Source organism: Betta splendens, chromosome 4, assembly GCF_900634795.4.
Source record: "Betta splendens chromosome 4, fBetSpl5.4, whole genome shotgun sequence".
NCBI lineage: Eukaryota > Metazoa > Chordata > Actinopteri > Anabantiformes > Osphronemidae > Betta > Betta splendens.
In genome coordinates this window covers 24,221,319-24,237,723 of record NC_040884.2, presented here as the reverse complement: position 1 = coordinate 24,237,723, position 16,405 = coordinate 24,221,319, and the positions used below count along the sequence as shown (strand labels likewise).

At 41.3% G+C, this 16,405-nt stretch overlaps 4 protein-coding genes and 1 long non-coding RNA gene across 6 annotated transcripts in view; 4 read left to right on the top strand and 1 right to left on the bottom strand.

The window, feature by feature from the left end:
* The first annotated feature begins 591 nt into the window (after window positions 1–591).
* Window positions 592–4,236, top strand: LOC114854609 (mpv17-like protein 2). 2 transcript variants are annotated; one of them, XM_041070618.2, is made up of 6 exons: window positions 592–655; window positions 1,833–2,053; window positions 2,609–2,770; window positions 3,038–3,114; window positions 3,240–3,368; window positions 3,470–4,236. In XM_041070618.2, the coding sequence occupies exons 2-6, from the start codon at window positions 1,864–1,866 to the stop codon at window positions 3,572–3,574; spliced, it is 663 nt and encodes a 220-aa protein (XP_040926552.1). In that variant the 5' UTR covers window positions 592–655; window positions 1,833–1,863; the 3' UTR covers window positions 3,575–4,236. The 2 variants fall into 2 exon arrangements, with proteins under 2 accessions (XP_040926552.1, XP_029005017.1); XM_029149184.3 differs by lacking the exon at window positions 592–655 and adding an exon at window positions 662–826.
* Window positions 4,237–6,089: 1,853 nt separating this feature from the next.
* On the top strand, window positions 6,090–7,320 carry LOC114854072 (mpv17-like protein 2). Its single transcript, XM_029148147.3, has 4 exons — window positions 6,090–6,261; window positions 6,709–6,785; window positions 6,969–7,097; window positions 7,196–7,320. The coding sequence occupies exons 1-4, from the start codon at window positions 6,126–6,128 to the stop codon at window positions 7,205–7,207; spliced, it is 354 nt and encodes a 117-aa protein (XP_029003980.3). The 5' UTR covers window positions 6,090–6,125; the 3' UTR covers window positions 7,208–7,320.
* An 81-nt stretch (window positions 7,321–7,401) lies between these two features.
* On the bottom strand, window positions 7,402–15,270 carry LOC129603944 (uncharacterized). The gene is made up of 3 exons (XR_008694360.1): window positions 15,165–15,270; window positions 12,073–12,291; window positions 7,402–8,093 (listed from the first exon to the last, which is right to left on the bottom strand). It is a non-coding gene; the product is annotated as an uncharacterized LOC129603944 (long non-coding RNA).
* On the top strand, window positions 9,110–14,129 carry LOC114854787 (integumentary mucin C.1-like). The gene is made up of 4 exons (XM_029149488.3): window positions 9,110–10,058; window positions 11,277–11,678; window positions 12,087–12,250; window positions 13,989–14,129. Exons 1-4 carry the CDS (start codon window positions 9,998–10,000, stop codon window positions 14,031–14,033), a joined length of 672 nt encoding a protein of 223 aa, XP_029005321.1. The 5' UTR covers window positions 9,110–9,997; the 3' UTR covers window positions 14,034–14,129.
* The window catches only part of pde4cb (phosphodiesterase 4C, cAMP-specific b), a 90,709-nt gene continuing 89,568 nt past the window's right edge, over window positions 15,265–16,405 (top strand). The window contains exon 1 of the mRNA XM_029149477.3: window positions 15,265–15,405. The gene's annotated coding sequence lies outside the window, so the exon portion shown is untranslated. The remainder of the gene's footprint in view (window positions 15,406–16,405) is intronic.

The window sequence follows — 16,405 nt, the reverse complement described above, 5'->3', positions numbered from 1 at the left end:
ACTATAAAATACGTGACGTAAAGACGACAGGTGGGCGGAGACAGTACAGGCGATTGACAGGCCAGGGGACGAATAGAAATCTGATTCGTAAAGATTGTTACCAAACTCTCCGCCTCATATCCTCAGTTCTTTTTGTATTATTGATGACCGCTGCTGAGAGTCTGAATTATTGATGAGGAGGTCATCAGTAACCATTGCTGCCGTTTCCACCTTTTAATAAGCAAAAACAAGTGTAAAAGTAGAACTGCTACCTAGATTGGGGGTTTAGTATCGGCTTGATTCCAACACAGATGTGAAATTATTGTTAATTTAGATTTAAATTGTCTTGTAGTTTGCGGTACTAGTTTGTGTTTATTAACCAGTATTATTTACAGTAGGTACCTTCATCCATACAGTGACTTGCATTTATATCGAAGTGATGCAGAATCTTTTCCTTACAGTCAAACCACTCAGTGAAGTCATTATTTCAATAAATCAATCAGATAAATAGACATTAGACAGTTATGATAAGGACTCTCGTGATTATAAATGCTTTGGCGACAGCAGGTGATTTAGCTCATGTTCCTCCAGAACAGCAGGTGGCGCTCGAACGCCTTTTCACACACGTGAGTCTGACCGGTCAGGAAGTCACGAGTCCGGCGTGTTGGGCCATACGGTAAACTTACCGTTGTGTTGCAGAGGTTACAGTTTACCGTTGACGCAGGGTTATAGTCCATTTAAATGAGACATACACGGCTCACTTAGCAGAGCTGCCGATTTAAACTGAGCGCAAACGCACATCGACTCGGAAACGGACCCAACATTTGCCTGGATTCCACTATCATCGGTTTGTTGCACGTTCACCTCTAAATTAAGAACAAATGTGTACACAGGAACAAACGAATTGTTAATCCAGTTGGATTTAATTGTATAAGTAGCCTTACTGTTAAGCATAGCTAAAGGAACGCCATAGTATCGGGTCAAATCAATGCATTTGATTAAATTACCTTCGAAGCTTTTTGGTTTGAAAGTACAGTTTCAGCCAACAATCAACGTATTAATCACATAAGCATACGCTTCCATAAGGTTTTTTACACGTGCGAACAAAAGTTGCATTTTGATCTACAGTAACCTCGCAGCCAAGTTACATATTATACTATTCTGATTATTCATTAATCGTCTTCTCAATTTCAAGCAAAGATCGCATTATTCTCATTGTGATGCAGTCACTGTGAATGAATCTAACCTCCAGGCGTTGCGGCTTTTCATCAAAGTCATAATGTGGTCAAAGCCATTTAATAATCCTGTTACCATTTTATAATATTATTTTCTGATAATGAAATCTTCATACTTATTTTATTATAGGTCATAATTTTTTTAGGGTTTGCATGTTCCAGCCCTAATAGCAGCCCTAATTTATCTTCAACTCTTTTCCTGATTATTAAATTGTATAAAAAAAATACATTTGTGTACGGGCCTTTTGGGAGATACAGTTCTGCAGACTTCTGTCCTGCTTGTTCAAATTTTTCACATTAAGTAGATTATTGGCAGATTCTGGTGCAGTTATGCATTACAAGCATACTGGTTACTAACCTCTGCTCCACTGTGTGTGTGTCTGCGGGCAGCGCACGCCTCCCATCAGGCACTCCTGATGGGAGTGGAGAGGAGTAAAGAAGTAGAGATGCCCCAGTTTAAAAACAGTGACATTGTAAGTGTATAGTATCACAGGTCAAACATTTGACTGACAGTAAATATACATAACTCTGCCTCTCATTATCTTAACTGTTTTGAGTTTTTTTTTATAAAATATTTTTATTATATAGAAACTGACAAAGCGTTTTTATTCTTCTCAGATGACAGTACTCTGTCAGCGGTCAAAACATCATGCTTTCTCGGGCGGGTAAAGAGTTTCTTGTTCGAATACGATTCTCCTGGCGGCCACTTTTCCAAGGCCGGTATTTGCTTTTCACCAACACCTTGAGTGGAGGAGGGTTGCTGGCGTTGGCAGACGTCTTGCAACAGACCCGGGAGATTCGCCGGCACCCAGACAAAGTCCGAGAATGGAGCAGGACAGGTAAGAGAAAGGAGGAGAACATATAAGTCCCCACAGACCAGTAACTGCATATATCTGAAATCCTGGAGCAGAAATCAGGTTAAACTGGACAAAATTAAAACATTTTTTATTAAGGACTGCACTTTCATTGTGGTGCACATTGAAAAGTGCTACAGAGGAAGTTTAACCTTATAAGTTAAAAAGGTTTGGAAAATGCTCAATGGCCTTCTGAATTTCTTCATTAGAAATTATACAGCACACAGAACAAATTGTTTACAAAATACAAATACACATTAGTGCACTCAAGGACCCCACATACCGTAAAGCTGCATTAAGTCATTTGTATATAGTTCTGATGAAGATGAAAATGTCTTTGTGCAGAGTCTGTAAATTAAGTACATTTTGACAAACGCTTAACTTTTAAAATTTACTGGATTTGTCTCCTGGTGAAATACATTTGTTTTGGGATCTGTGATATATATAAAATCAACTATGACCTGGTGTTCAGTAAAGATGTCTAATGTCTTCACAAAATGCTGACTCCTTCACTTTTATCTTTGTCTTTTTCCCACATAGGACGCATGTTTGTGGTGGGCTGCTCCATGGGTCCTCTGCTGCACTACTGGTACTACTGGCTGGACAAAGTGTATGTGGGCAAAGCTCTAAAAACAGTGGGAAAGAAGGTTCTGGCAGACCAGCTGATTGGCTCACCAATTATTGGCATGTGGTATTTTTTAGGTGAGTAGAATTTTTTATCATGTGAGCAGTTGCACACACGATAGTGAATGTGTAGACTCAAAGGTTGTCCTTGATGATTGAATAAGATAAGACGAAAGATGCTGTATGATGATATCAAGGATTAAGCCCAAAGGTTGTCTGTGATAAGTCATTTGTTCAATGTTTTTTATGGCCATTTGTCATTGGTTATAGGAGTTTTGTACTCTCTGACCTAATCTAAAGTTGGTTTTGATAAAGCATCTGACAGACAAAGTGTGCTTATTGCAGGTATGGATCTCATGGAGGGACACACATTATCTGAAGGATGGGTGGAATTTAAAAACAAGTTCTGGGAACTTTATAAAGCAAGTAAACCTGCAGCAGCAAATGAGTGCATGTGTCCGATCATTGTTGATTTCTCAGCTCACATTCTCTTCATCCCTATGTAGAGATGCAAAGCTAACTTTATATCTCCTGTTGTTGCTGGCAGATGGACTGGTGTGTTTGGCCTCCTGCTCAGATGATCAACTTCTACTTTCTTTCACCCAAATTCCGTGTCCTGTACATCAATTTTGTCACCTTAGGGTGGGACACATACCTCTCCTATCTCAAGCATAGAGTAAGTCAGAGTGGGCTTTGTATATATCTATAATCATACAGTGTAATTGCTCATTAGGGAGATCAGTGGATTAATGTAATGCTTTTCTGTTGCTTTGACAGAATGACAGCCAACACGTTGACGCCCTGTCAGAGGTAACTGCTGTGGATGCACAGCAGGACCCTCTCCCAGCACCCACACCTCTGGAGGAGCAAACCTACAGATGAATTCATGTTCAGCTGTGATGTTGTTTGTCAGAGACTACATTTAGCTGTTTTAATTCTGAATGTTCCCTCTTTTTTTTGCAAACTATTTGTATGTGATTCTAATCTGACATTTTTTTGGCAGACATTTTCTGTTTACGTAAAAGCCAATATGTCTGCACTGTTTAAACTGAGGAGCTTTTCTTTTGTCACTTTAATGTGTGACGTGCGTTCCTGCAGGAGAATTCGGGAATGAAAAGCTGCTTCACTGCCACAAGATGCTCTTTAAATTAGTGAGTGGAGTTCAAAACCAACAAAGTATATATATATTTTATATTTTCCAGACTTTTCAAACATCGTGACGATCTGATGTTGTTGCATGTGAACCTTCAAACACCTTTTGGATGAAAACAAAAATGATAAATAGCTTGTTTTCTCAACTTCCATCAACCTATAAATCTGTTTTTAAAGTGTTATGTAATTTTGGTAAACTTTGCCTTACTACAGTATGATGTGTGCCATATACCAAATAGCGTCTGCCTGGTCTCACCATTTTGAAGTAGCCATAAAATGATGCGTGACTGTGAACCAGTGAAGTGCTGATTGTTGTATAAAAAAGCTTGCATCCATTCATTTTTCTACCAGTGACTGTAATTTGAATGAATGAAGTAGTTTTGTCAATAGTTCTTAAGTGGTAAAATATGTAATTTGTTTACACCATCTCTAGTGCTGCTACTGTGATCATAATACAGTAGGTTTATTACCAGTAAGAGGCAACATTGGTTTCACATGCATCATAGTCAGTGTGTGGACGCCTGAGAGACACATTTAGGGAACTTATTTTTTAATATATTTTTTTAGTTTATAATATATTTTAATTGCATCTCTAGTATAACTTTTTTATATATATATATATATATATATATATATTTTTTTTTTTTTTCTGCGCCGTGGGAATTTTCACTAGTCATTAAGGCTTATTATTTAATATTTTGAGTCTCAGGAAATGTGACATTGGAAAACAGGTTAGAGACTTAAAATGCCACAGAATATAATCCAACCAAGAGCATCACTGGTTTCTTCTCACATAACCTACTCCTTTAAAGGGAGAAGCCTGCAGTCCTTTCAATGGTTGGACTGGCCAGATATAATTATATTATAACTTTCCTATCTTCCTCTGTAATTAAGTTGATCCCAACTGACTCTGCTGCATTTTTTGTTAAGTCAACAGACACAATGTTTCTGCATTCCTCTAAATAAATACTCTGTTATTGTCACTTAACACGTCAGTCATGTGCCAGTGCTCACTGAACACTTGGATCACCAGATTTAAGATTACATTTTTTTTATTGTTTTCAAGTGGGGTAGCACTGTCGCCTCACAGTGAGAAGGTCCTGGGTTCCATTCCCGGGGGCGAACAAGCTGCCTTTCTGTGTGGAGTTTGCATGTTCTCCCTGTGTTCACGTGGGCTCTCTCCGGGTTCTCTGGCTTCTTCCCACAGCCCAAAAACATGCGTTAGGTTGATTGGTCACTCTACATTGCCCCAAGGTGTGAGTGTATGTGTGAATGGTGGTTTGTCTATGTGTTGCCCTGTGATGGACTGACCAGGGTGTACCCCGCCTCTTGCCCATGGGTGGGGGTTTGGCATAGAAGAAGGATGGATGGATAAAACAAAAAGGCTTCTGACTGAATCAGCTGACGTTTGCTCCTTAGCTCTACAGTAAGTGGCTTGTATTGGTTTAGGGCTGATTATGGCCTTCAGCCTGTTTATGCTCTGTGTATGTAACAGGTGTTTAACAAATTGCTTTGCATTAGTGCCTGGTTTTGTTGCATCACGAAGGCAAACACTGTGCTCATTTAACGTATGCTCCACTCTGAGAACAGCTCAGCTCATCAGACGCTCCTGAGGGGACAAACCACGAACAAAAGGTTTAGGGACCCACCAGTTAAAAGCTGTTAGAGCAGTAGAATTAGAGAGAAGGGGTTTAATTGATAGGCACAGATCCACAGTACATTTGAATTTGTCAAGAAAGTACTTTTGCGTTTTTTTTGTAACATTATTTTAAAAGGTAGTTTGTTTTCATCCTCACATCTTCTGTCTGAGACCCAGACATGCTTTCACGAGCAGGTAAAGCGTTTGTGCTTCGATTAGCATCCTGCATGCGGCCGCTGCTCCAGGGACGCCGTCTGCTCCTCACCAACACGCTGAGTGGAGGAGGGACGCTGGCGCTGGGTGACGTCCTGCAGCAGACACGGGAGATCCACAGAGAACCTGACAGAGTCCGAGAGTGGAGCAGGACGGGTGAGAGAACGCCCACCACTCCTAACTGGCTAAAAGCTAAGGTCTTTGGTCTTTGTCAGAATTGGTAAGTCCTATTACAGTCATTGTTGTTCTTCTACACTGTAGGAACTTTACTGACCACAACCAACAAGACATGTTGTGTGTTAAAAGAAACGGACTCAGTGAAGTTGCCCAATGTGATGATCATTGTTTTTATTTTATATTTCTCAGTTGTAAACGACTCATTTGTTCTTTCCGTCCCATAAAGGGCGCGCGTTTGTGGCCGGATGCTCCATGGGTCCACTGATGCACTACTGGTACCTGTGGCTGGACAGAGTGTGTGTGGGCAAGACTCTGAGCACAGTGGGAAAGAAGATTGTGGCAGATCAGCTGATTGGCTCACCCTTGATCGGGGTGTGGTATTTCCTAAGTGAGAAGAGTTTGTTGGTTTTCTTCCTCCTTTAGTACACACACACCTGAGCACGTGTCAACATTTGCCACCTCACACGAGACTTTCCATTACAAAGGAAAACCTGTGTGATGTCATAGGTGGGTTTCATGGACAGGAATTAGGTTTGTTGAAACATGCAAATGAATTGTCTCGACCCAAGCAGCACAAGTACAAGTAAACCAAGTACAGAACATGGGTATATTTTTATATTTCTTATTTTGGTACAATGTCTTCCGTTGCTGCCACCTACTGGTTCAGTTGTGTAACGATGGTGTTTGTTGCTTCTGTTGTTTGTTGTTTGTTTTGTTTGTTTTAAGTTTCTGTTACTCAAAACAAAAAGTAAATGTTTTTCGTACCGAGCCTTTAAGTTTAAGCACTAAAAAAACTAAGCTATGTAAGTTGGGACTTACCAACTCTTTCTTGCAGGTATGGATCTCATGGAGGGACAAACCTTCGCTGAAGCTTGGGAGGACTTTAAAAATAAGTTCTGGGAGATTTACCGGGTTGGTAGTCACGTGACCTGCAGCTCAGAGCTCATCTGCTTCTTATTGTTTGATCTGTGTATTAATTTGCATTCATAATGCGAATGAATACGATTGGTTCAATTAGGTTTCCAGGCATTTCATTCATTTGAATCAGAGGTGTTTGGCTGTTTTGTTTCTAACCCCTGCTGTTGTTGCTGGCAGATGAACTTATACATCTGGCCTCCTGCTCAGATCATCAACTTCTGCTTCATCACTCCTAAATTCCGTGTCCTGTACATCTACTCTGTGAGCTTAGGATGGGACATCTACCTCTCCTACATCAAACACAGAGTAAGTCAGACACAACCGATTGAATGATCTCTATGTTTGGTGATTTTTTTACTTCTTCATATAATGATGTGTTTTATTCTTCTTGAACCGGATCACAGCCAGAAAGCTGATCCAGAGCTCCCAGCATCCGATCCTCTGAAGGAGAACACCTGAGTCTGAGTTCATGCTGAGCCGGGAAGCTGGCCAACGATCACTGCACTGTCTTATATCTTCTCTTTCATCCATTTGCAAAATACCAACAGATTATTGCCGATGTTTCATTATTAGAAACTGTTTATTCCCTGCAGATGAACATCCTCTTACTTGCAAAGCATATTATGAATGATGATAATGTGAAGACAAATGTTGGCGCTCATTTTTAGATTTTTATTTGATCTTTTCGATTTTGTTGAAGCTTTACTGTAAACAAGGAACTTCATGTATAACATACATAAAATCCTGTTAGGTGACGTTATGCTAATTGGTGAGACTCAGTGTTTTGGATCACTGCTGCATGATGATGCTGCTCCCAATACATTCAGATGCATGTCTCATAATCATATTATAGTAAAAGCCTAAAATTGAGCACTGACTGTACATGAAATTATTGAATGGGCTAAAAACAAACAACTTAGATCACTGACAGTAGACACGCATGTTGGTTATGGCCTTCAGGATGTTTACACTTTGCAAATGACTCCAGCCTCCGTTAGTGGAGGGTTTTGTTGCAGGCATGTTCAGCAAACTGCTGCTCCCTTCTCACCCTTGTCTTCTCACATGACACCACTCTGTCTGAGGACCAGACATGCTTCCACCAACAGGTAAAGCGTTTGTGCTTCGATTAGGATCCCACATGCGGCTGCTCTTCCAGGGACGCTGTCTGCTCCTCACCAACACGCTGAGTGGAGGAGGGACGCTGGCGCTGGCCGACGTCCTGCAGCAGACCTGGCAGATCCGCAGGGAGCCAGACCGGGTCCGAGAGTGGAGCAGGACGGGTGAGTGAGAAGGTCACCCCTCCTGTCAATGGGGAAAAGAAAGGAACTTTTGTCATAGTTATAAGATTAAAAAAAGGCTAAATCTTTTCTACTACTAATAATACTAATACTAATACTAATATTACCACTACTACTAATAGTATTATTAATGATAATTCCTAATTTCTTAATTATTATTACTGTTGTTGATGTTGATGTTAATATTAGTTGAGCAACAATCCCTAACAATCCCTGTCTCGTTGAGTCTGGCCTTAAATTGTTCTTTAAATCACATCTTTCGTTATTTCAGTTTTGTCCTTTAATTTGAAATGAAAACCAGCACATTTATTTTCATTTTTCACACAAGGATAATGACTGAACTGACTGAATGATAATGAAATTCTTCCATTTCCTTCTCTAAAAAGGACGGACCTTTGTGGTGGGATGCACCATGAGTCCCTTCCTGCACTACTGGTACCTGTGGTTGGACAAAGTGTATGTGGGCAAAGCTCTGAGCATTTTAGGAAGGAAGATCCTGGCAGATCAAGTGATCGGTACCCCCATCATTGCCATGGGGTTTTTTCTTGGTGAGAAGAGTTCAGACCCTGAGAATTCAAACTGAAAGATGTGCTTTAGTCGTGATCTGAGGCTGGTTGAATGTACTGTAGCATGGTCCCGACCTGGATCTGACAGACGCTCATTGCAGGTATGGATCTCATGGAGGGGCAAACTTTGTCTGAAGCTTGGGAGGAGTTTAGGTACAAGTTCTGGGAGCTTTATAAGGTTTGTAGTCTCAGTGGGTTGTGACCTGTCTGTCTTCTTAATGATGAGATGAGAGGCTAACTCTGCATTGATCCTATGTTATAAATGTATTTAAGTTCGTTATTCACCTAAACTGTATGGACATTCACAAATTAATATCGATTTATGAAACTAGTATCATCATACGCTTAGGATTCATGTGATACTTTTCTAGAACTCCTGTCTAGACTGTCGTGCTTACTGTTGTTTTTCTCTTTGTGACAGATGGACTGCTTCGTTTGGCCTCCTGCTCAGATCATCAACTTCTACTATGTTCCACCCAAATTCCGTGTGCTGTACGTCTACTCTGTGGGCTTGGGGTGGGACATCTACCTCTCCTATGTCAAACACGCAGAACGATGAAGCTGCTTACTGAAACACACGAAAAACGGCCTAGATCTACAAAACCTCGCTTGGACTCAGATTTATCAGCAGCATCACAGCCGGAGTGCTGATTCAGCATCAGTGCTTCCAGCATGCAGTCCTCTGAAGGAGAACACCCAGAGATGAAGTTCACGCTGAGTTGGGAAGCTGGCAAAAGATCATTTTACAATGTTTTTAATCCAGTTTTTAAATACTTCCCAAATGTTTTCTGTACATTTTAATAGAAAGTCTATTTATTCTCTGCAGAGAAATGTTTCCTGCAAATTCATCAAATTGTAGATGATGATCATGTGTTATGAGGAACACGATCATCTACTATGTGTTTGTTGTGTACAGTATCGTGACTGTGGATAATGTAAATCTACGTTGCCACGTTGGCATCTTTGCTGCACAGAAGCTTAAGCAGCACATCACATGCAGCATAAAAAAGCTTGTATTTATATCGTACCTTAAATCACAAAGGTTAGAACTCTCTGCCACAGCAGGGAGAAAAGCTCAGGAATAAAATAAAGGACGGAGAAAGTTTCGAAATGAACCCATGAGCCGTGGCTGTGGAGGATGACGGCGCTTTAAGCAAATACAGAGCGTTATTCAAATATTGGCTGATTAGTCTTGAGGGACGTGATACGCATCGGCCCAGCGTTTAAAGCACTCCCCTCAGGCGCTCAGCACATCCTGCTGTCAAGGATCCAGCGCCTGTGCGTGTGTGCGGGCGAGCGAGCGCTGATGCTGGTATGACCTCCAGTCGTTTCCTCTCTCAACATGCTTGCAGCAGTGCATCTCGCTGTCCTGGCGTCCCTGTTTGCAGTGACACTCTGTGCAGGTACGTCCACAGTTCACACGCTTCTTACCGGTTCTGTCTGACACCTTTCCCTTTGGGGTTCTTGTTGAAGTCGCGTGAAGCAAAGCTAAACAAACAGTTGTGCTGATACATACATGAACTTTTGGGGAGGTTTTGTCTTTCTGCGGGTTGTACAGTATAATACTGTAGAAACTAATGGAAAAGCTGTTTATGAATAAACACTGAGGGGAACTAGAAACTTTACATCTGGGCAGAAACTGAGGCGAATATTTGATCAGCAAGGTTTTGGTGCGCTGCCTCCACGGTGGCGGTGTTTCATCCAGAACGCCCTGCAGCTGTGTGTCACTCATTACCTGCTGCTCCTTCTGCTCTATTAAACATGCCGTTAATAAAGTAACAGCCTCATTGAACTGTGTCTTAATCGCTGGTCCCACATCCAGGGTCATTTTGAATAAGGTCAGCGTTCCCCCCCAGGGACCAGAGGTCCTAAGTCAAACTGTAACATTAGATCAGAATTCATCTGTTAATCACATTTACTGTTATCTAATCAGGAAGTGAAAGTCTCAACTGGCTTTACTGCAATAAAAAGAAGACGATTTGTTTCTAAACTTAGTTATGGTTATTTAATGTCGGTTGTGCTTGTGTTTCTCCATCTAACAGAGCAGCTAACGCACATTCGTTTGTACATTACAAGACGTGGCTTTTGCTCTAAGCTGCGACCTGAGCGTTAGAAGGACTCTGTTATTAAAAGGCCTCTGGGCAGCGGTGGCTCACCATTATTTGACTTGGTGGAGCTGGAACATTGAGACAACACCCGTGGAAGGAAACCAAGGAGACTGAGCTGCTGACCTCCTCTCAGTTTCACAACAATCCTCTCAAAGACAAAAACTGAATTAAAAAATGGGATAAAAAAGGAACCATTAGCTTTCAACCAATGCTGAATATTTGTTGATAATATAATACTGATCTGTCTGAGTGCTTTGTTTCTAGAACGACTGGATTAAAGAGGCTAAAGGTCTCTGTTAGTTTAAGACCTGCAAACAGCACGTTTTTATTGGCTGGTCAGAGAATCACATCCCATCATTTCATTGGTTTTATGGTTCTGTTTTCTTTCACTTGCATCAGGTTAAAGTGGAATCGGGTGAAAGTTGACTGTGTGTGACAACATACCTGGAATATTAGACATCATTCAATGATCATTTCAAAAAACATAAAAATGAAAATAATGTTGTTCCTCAGAATCCACCACTTCTACTGCACAACCTCTGCTCACCTCAACTGCTGGAACAACGTCGACTGATGGTCCAACCTCCACTGCTGGACCAACCTCCACTGCTGGACCAACCTCCACTGCTGGACACCAAACTAGCTCCACTAAAGTCATTTCATCCACAGAGAAAACCTCCACCAGCACACAACAGCATGAAACCACGACAGCCCACAGTGCCGTGTCTCCAAACAGCACGTCAAAACCGACACCACCCTCGACTTCCCCACAAAGCCCCAACAGAACAGAGGGAGCTCATACCAGCCACACTACCGGAACCACAGTGAACAACCAGACGTCCCAAAGAGTGACACACATACCAGCATCACAAACCACAAATGGCTCTGGAGTCATGATAAATACAAGCACTACAGGTCAGATCACAGTTACACACTGACGTGTTAACCGGCACATATAGTTCATAGGGATGAAGCAGGTGAGATCAACTGCAGTGACTGGCCTGCAAATGAAACAAAGTACTACTGTACATATTAAACTAAAGACATGAGCTTCATTGAATATTGCCTGATTATTGCTGACAAGATGATGGTTGTCCATGCAGCAACCATCATCAACCATCAACCGTCAGCAGGAAATGGAGCTGGTATAAAAGACAATTAAGGGTTATGATAGAGGGAAATCAATTGGTCAAGTCATTACTTAGGCCTCAGGTAGATCCTTCAAAGGCTCAGACATGTTTGGCAAAGGGTAAATGTTGACCAACATGTGATTTATCCCGTTTTCTGAGTGGTTTTCTGTCTGTCTCACCCTTTCTGTCTCAGCTCTTCCGCACCAGTGGGGAAAAGGTGACTTGGCAGCGAACCCTGGCTTGGTGGCCGTCATCGTCATCTTCTCCATCACTCTCATCCTTGCTCTGATTGTCGCTGTAGTGAAATGTATCCAGTCACCAAGGTCCAACTTCGACCGTCTGGAAGACGTGCCGATGGTGAGGTTTTTCACACTTACTGTAGCAAAAAACTAACTTTACTTTGATTGAATGGGAAGGAACAACAAGAACAAAGAGTAAGAGATTAGTTGTCTTGGTGTGTTTGTCTGCTGGTTGCTCAAGAGTAAATATCTCACAAAGATGCATTAGCAACATTCTTGGTTCCTAGAGGATGAATATTATTAGGTGATGATCAGGTCCACATTCCATTCTCCTAAAAAATGACTTAATACATACAGAACTACAGGCATGAGCTTTACTGCCTATGTGCTAATTGTTGCTGACAAGATGATAGATGCTCGTGCATGTTTATACAGAATGCCGGTTTTCTGTTTAAGGTAACTTCTCTTCCTTAAGACTAAAATGCTGCACATGTAAAACAAAACATTCTTGGATGCAGCTGGACATGGAGAAGTGAGGGCATGTGTGCTGGGTGTGGCCAGGTATGCGAGTAAGCCTAGGTGAGTGTGTGGGAGTGCAGGGGTGGGGCGACAGGTAGCTAAGTGAGTGTTCTGCAGCCTGGATGACGCATGCACGCTGTGGATCGATGACTGACTCATAACAGCTGCTGTTACAGATTCATTTCCCCTCTTTGGTTTGCAGTTAGAGATGACAAAACACTGAAACGTTAAAACAAGATTTTCAAGGTGAATACACAAACAAGGGGCGTCGCACCGTCAGAGTGCAGCAGTGGGAGCATTGTTAAAACAGGAGCGAGGCGCCACTCTGGACTCCATGCTGCTCCACAGAAACCGAACTATGAACCCTGGCAGTTTACAAGTTTTGGCATTTGAAGCGGGTGTCGCTCTTCCGTTTCCCGTCGGTAGACAGCGCAGTGGTATCACACTAACAGGAAGCCTGGCTGGATTGTCAGTGAAAACGTCAGACAGGATCATGTGTAATGAGCATGTAATGACCAGAGTCAGGCCTCAGAAACGACTCTCCAGGGTTGTAATAAAAACAATCGGTGGAAAATAATCACCGGCTGCTTTTAAACCTTTATTTCAATATAAATGAAGATGGAACATAAACAACAGCATATGAGCTGAAAACACAGAGTAGATGAAGATAACGCTCAGGTTTAATAAGTGACAGGATTATTATGTCTTTTACAACATAATACACAACTTTGCTCTGAGGGTGTTATTCAGTTTTTGTCTGTAGCGAATTTAAGCACGTTTGTCCTGTTTTGTATTTTAGTTGGGTCTAAAGTAAAACATTTTATCAAACATGAACAATATTTAAACAGTAAATAGAGAAATATATATATATATATATATATATAGTGAATTTCTATTCATGATTGGACGCGGCCCAAGTTAACTCAAAGTTATTGGAAAATCAAAGTGCAGTCAGTGATATTATATAACCTGCGCAGAGGCAGCGGCTGGCATTAATTGGGTCCAGCAGACGAGTCTGTTCCAACATTTATTCAAGGTCATTTAAACATATTGCAAATATCACAGTCCTTTGTTAAAATATTCCCTGAATAATCAGCCCTGCCTGATCTTTTTCTTATTCAAAAGGTTAAAAGGTTGGAAATTATGCAATGGCACAATCAAGCATTCATATATTATTATAGGAAATTATAATTTCCTTCTCAGGAGAAGAACCTTCACAAGTTTTGCATTTTGAACCTTCATTTTGAACCACAGTCAGTAAATTAACACGAGCCATTCAATGCAAGCATTCTAACGGCATCTAGTTTAAATCACTTGTTTTCCTTTCATCTATTTAGGGCAACGTGAATGAGAAATCTCCATTTGCCCAGTACTCGAAATGACGCAGGAGACTTCACCAGATACGGAAGTCCAGGATCATCATGGTTGTACGAGCACAGGAAAGCAGTACCTCGAGCTTCAGACGCAACCCGCAAGAAGTGTTTATAGTTTTCTCTCAGGCCATTATGACTTCATGAAGCACTTTAATCATGGGATACTTTAGATTTGTGTAATTCTGCTGATTTGTACTCACTATAGTTAAACTAATCATAATAAACCATGCAATATTATTAATATATTTTAGGAGCTTAGTTTTATCTACTTGTTCAAATATGGGGTATTATTGCATAAACAGATACGGTAGAAGCATAAGTGTAACTTAAATGTAAATGTGTTTGTGAAATATATCTTATGTTGTATCATTATATTTATTGTCATATTTTTGGTGATCTACCCTCGCCTCATACTGTACCTCCAGTAAAGATTTTAGGTTTAGGACGTCAGAGGCAGAAATAAATGTTTGAGTTGAAAATAAAATGAAACACCTTAAAACTATCTAGTCCAATCTTTCCTGTCCGTGTGACAGAAAAAAACCCTGTCTGCAGAAATATAGTGATATAATGATCGTTTAAACTCTTCGATCCTCCTACAATATGATTCACGCGTGACTCTAAGACAGATGTAATGTCTGTGACCTCAGAACTCACAGGTAGTCCTTGACTCACACTGGTGTTATTTTCGGGAACTGGTTATCTGTTAGACACACTTTAACATGCCAGGGTTCCAAAGATACAAGACTAAGAGATAAAGTCACTGTGCAGATTGCTAGACGATGTCTCAGTGGCCAGACCCTGCGCCTCGATGCCTCTGCTGGGTAGACCTCGAGATAAGCCTCAAAGTAAAGCTGGAGTTTTACCCTTTACTGACACATTTTCTTTAGTATTTAATGAAAAAGAGAGTTAGCTATCCTCGCTCTTGACTGTATATAACCAGTTATACCCAGACCCTGAGCAGCCAAACGTCAAAGCAAATGAGTGGTAATAAAAACAACGGATGGGCTTTCGCACGGGTTTGTGTGTGAAATTAATGAATCTCGAAAATAGAAGCGTACAGACATATTAAGCGTTTAGTGATTTCCAGGTCACCGTTAGAAGCAGACACGCTGAGCTGCAGCAGCCCTCGTAGTTGTTTACCTGCCGGAGCTCCACTTCCCGTCACGTGACCGGGCCGCTACGTCACGGTGACGTCCCGGACACGCAGCGCTTCGTGCTGCAGAGTTTGAAGTCTAACTAACTACTGTTACTTGGAGCAATAAAAAATGGCAAACAGCGATAAGTGCAGCAGTGTTACCTGACTCGCACCTTTAGCCGCCGCCGGCTCGTCCTGCAAAATAAAAGACCAGGCGTAGAAGAAGAAGAAGACGGCGTCGCTGAGGTGAGTGGAAGAGCAGCCTCACTTTAAAAGTGGAATATGAGGGCAGGTGAAATTCTAACGACTCAGCTGATGTCTGTGTGTAGATGTTTACCGAGGACAATCTGTTAAAATCTTGTTTAGATACGGAGAAGCAACACGACACAACAAGAATTTTATTTCTCTATTGAACTTTGTGTTATTCAAATGGAAAACCAAAAAACTTGACTGTCTATTGTACAAAGTCGGTTCTGTTTGAAAGATTGACATAATAGACTTAATGCTGTGTTTTATGGCACTTCGTACAATATTTCTGTAAAGGTTTTGTATGGAAGCTTGTCATAGTATTTATGTAGCGGCGTAATACACCCACATGGACTCGCCCTGCTATAATATTTGTCCATAGTGTTTATCATGAGATCAGAGCAGCAAGTGCTCAGTAGTATCAGTTACTCTATTTCCACTCACAGATGCATTTTGTATTGTCTTGAATGTTATGTAAGCAGCAGAGCATGTGTGCTGGAATGAATTTCCCCAAATTATTCATCCTCATTCTCTCCTTATCTCCTTCCTTCCTCCGTATCTGCTTCCTTCATTCTGTAAACCCCCACAGAGACGTCTCTCCACAGTTTGAAGTGCTAAAAATCCTCTTTCTTTTTTTTCCTCCTGAGGGTTAAAGGGAAGAGGAAAGGACAATCTCAAGTCCACCATTATTTTTTTGTTTGTTTTATCCTTATTTCTGTCTGACCTGGTTTCACCCTCACACGCACATTTTTAGTCGGATGACGTAAATAAAAATGTGTCAGCCCGGCATCTATCAGTGAAATCAATGTGCAGGCTACTCGTTGTCCCCGTGCTCAGTTTTCCCACGTCAGTGTGCTGAGATTGCTTTTAGTCTTTTATATAGACTTTATTCAATCAGGATAATTACGTCACCCTTTTCTGCTACATTGCACACGGGTGTTTTTGCTCTTGATGGACTCTGTGATGGGTTTAGTGCTCAAAGGTATTTGTTGAATCAGAC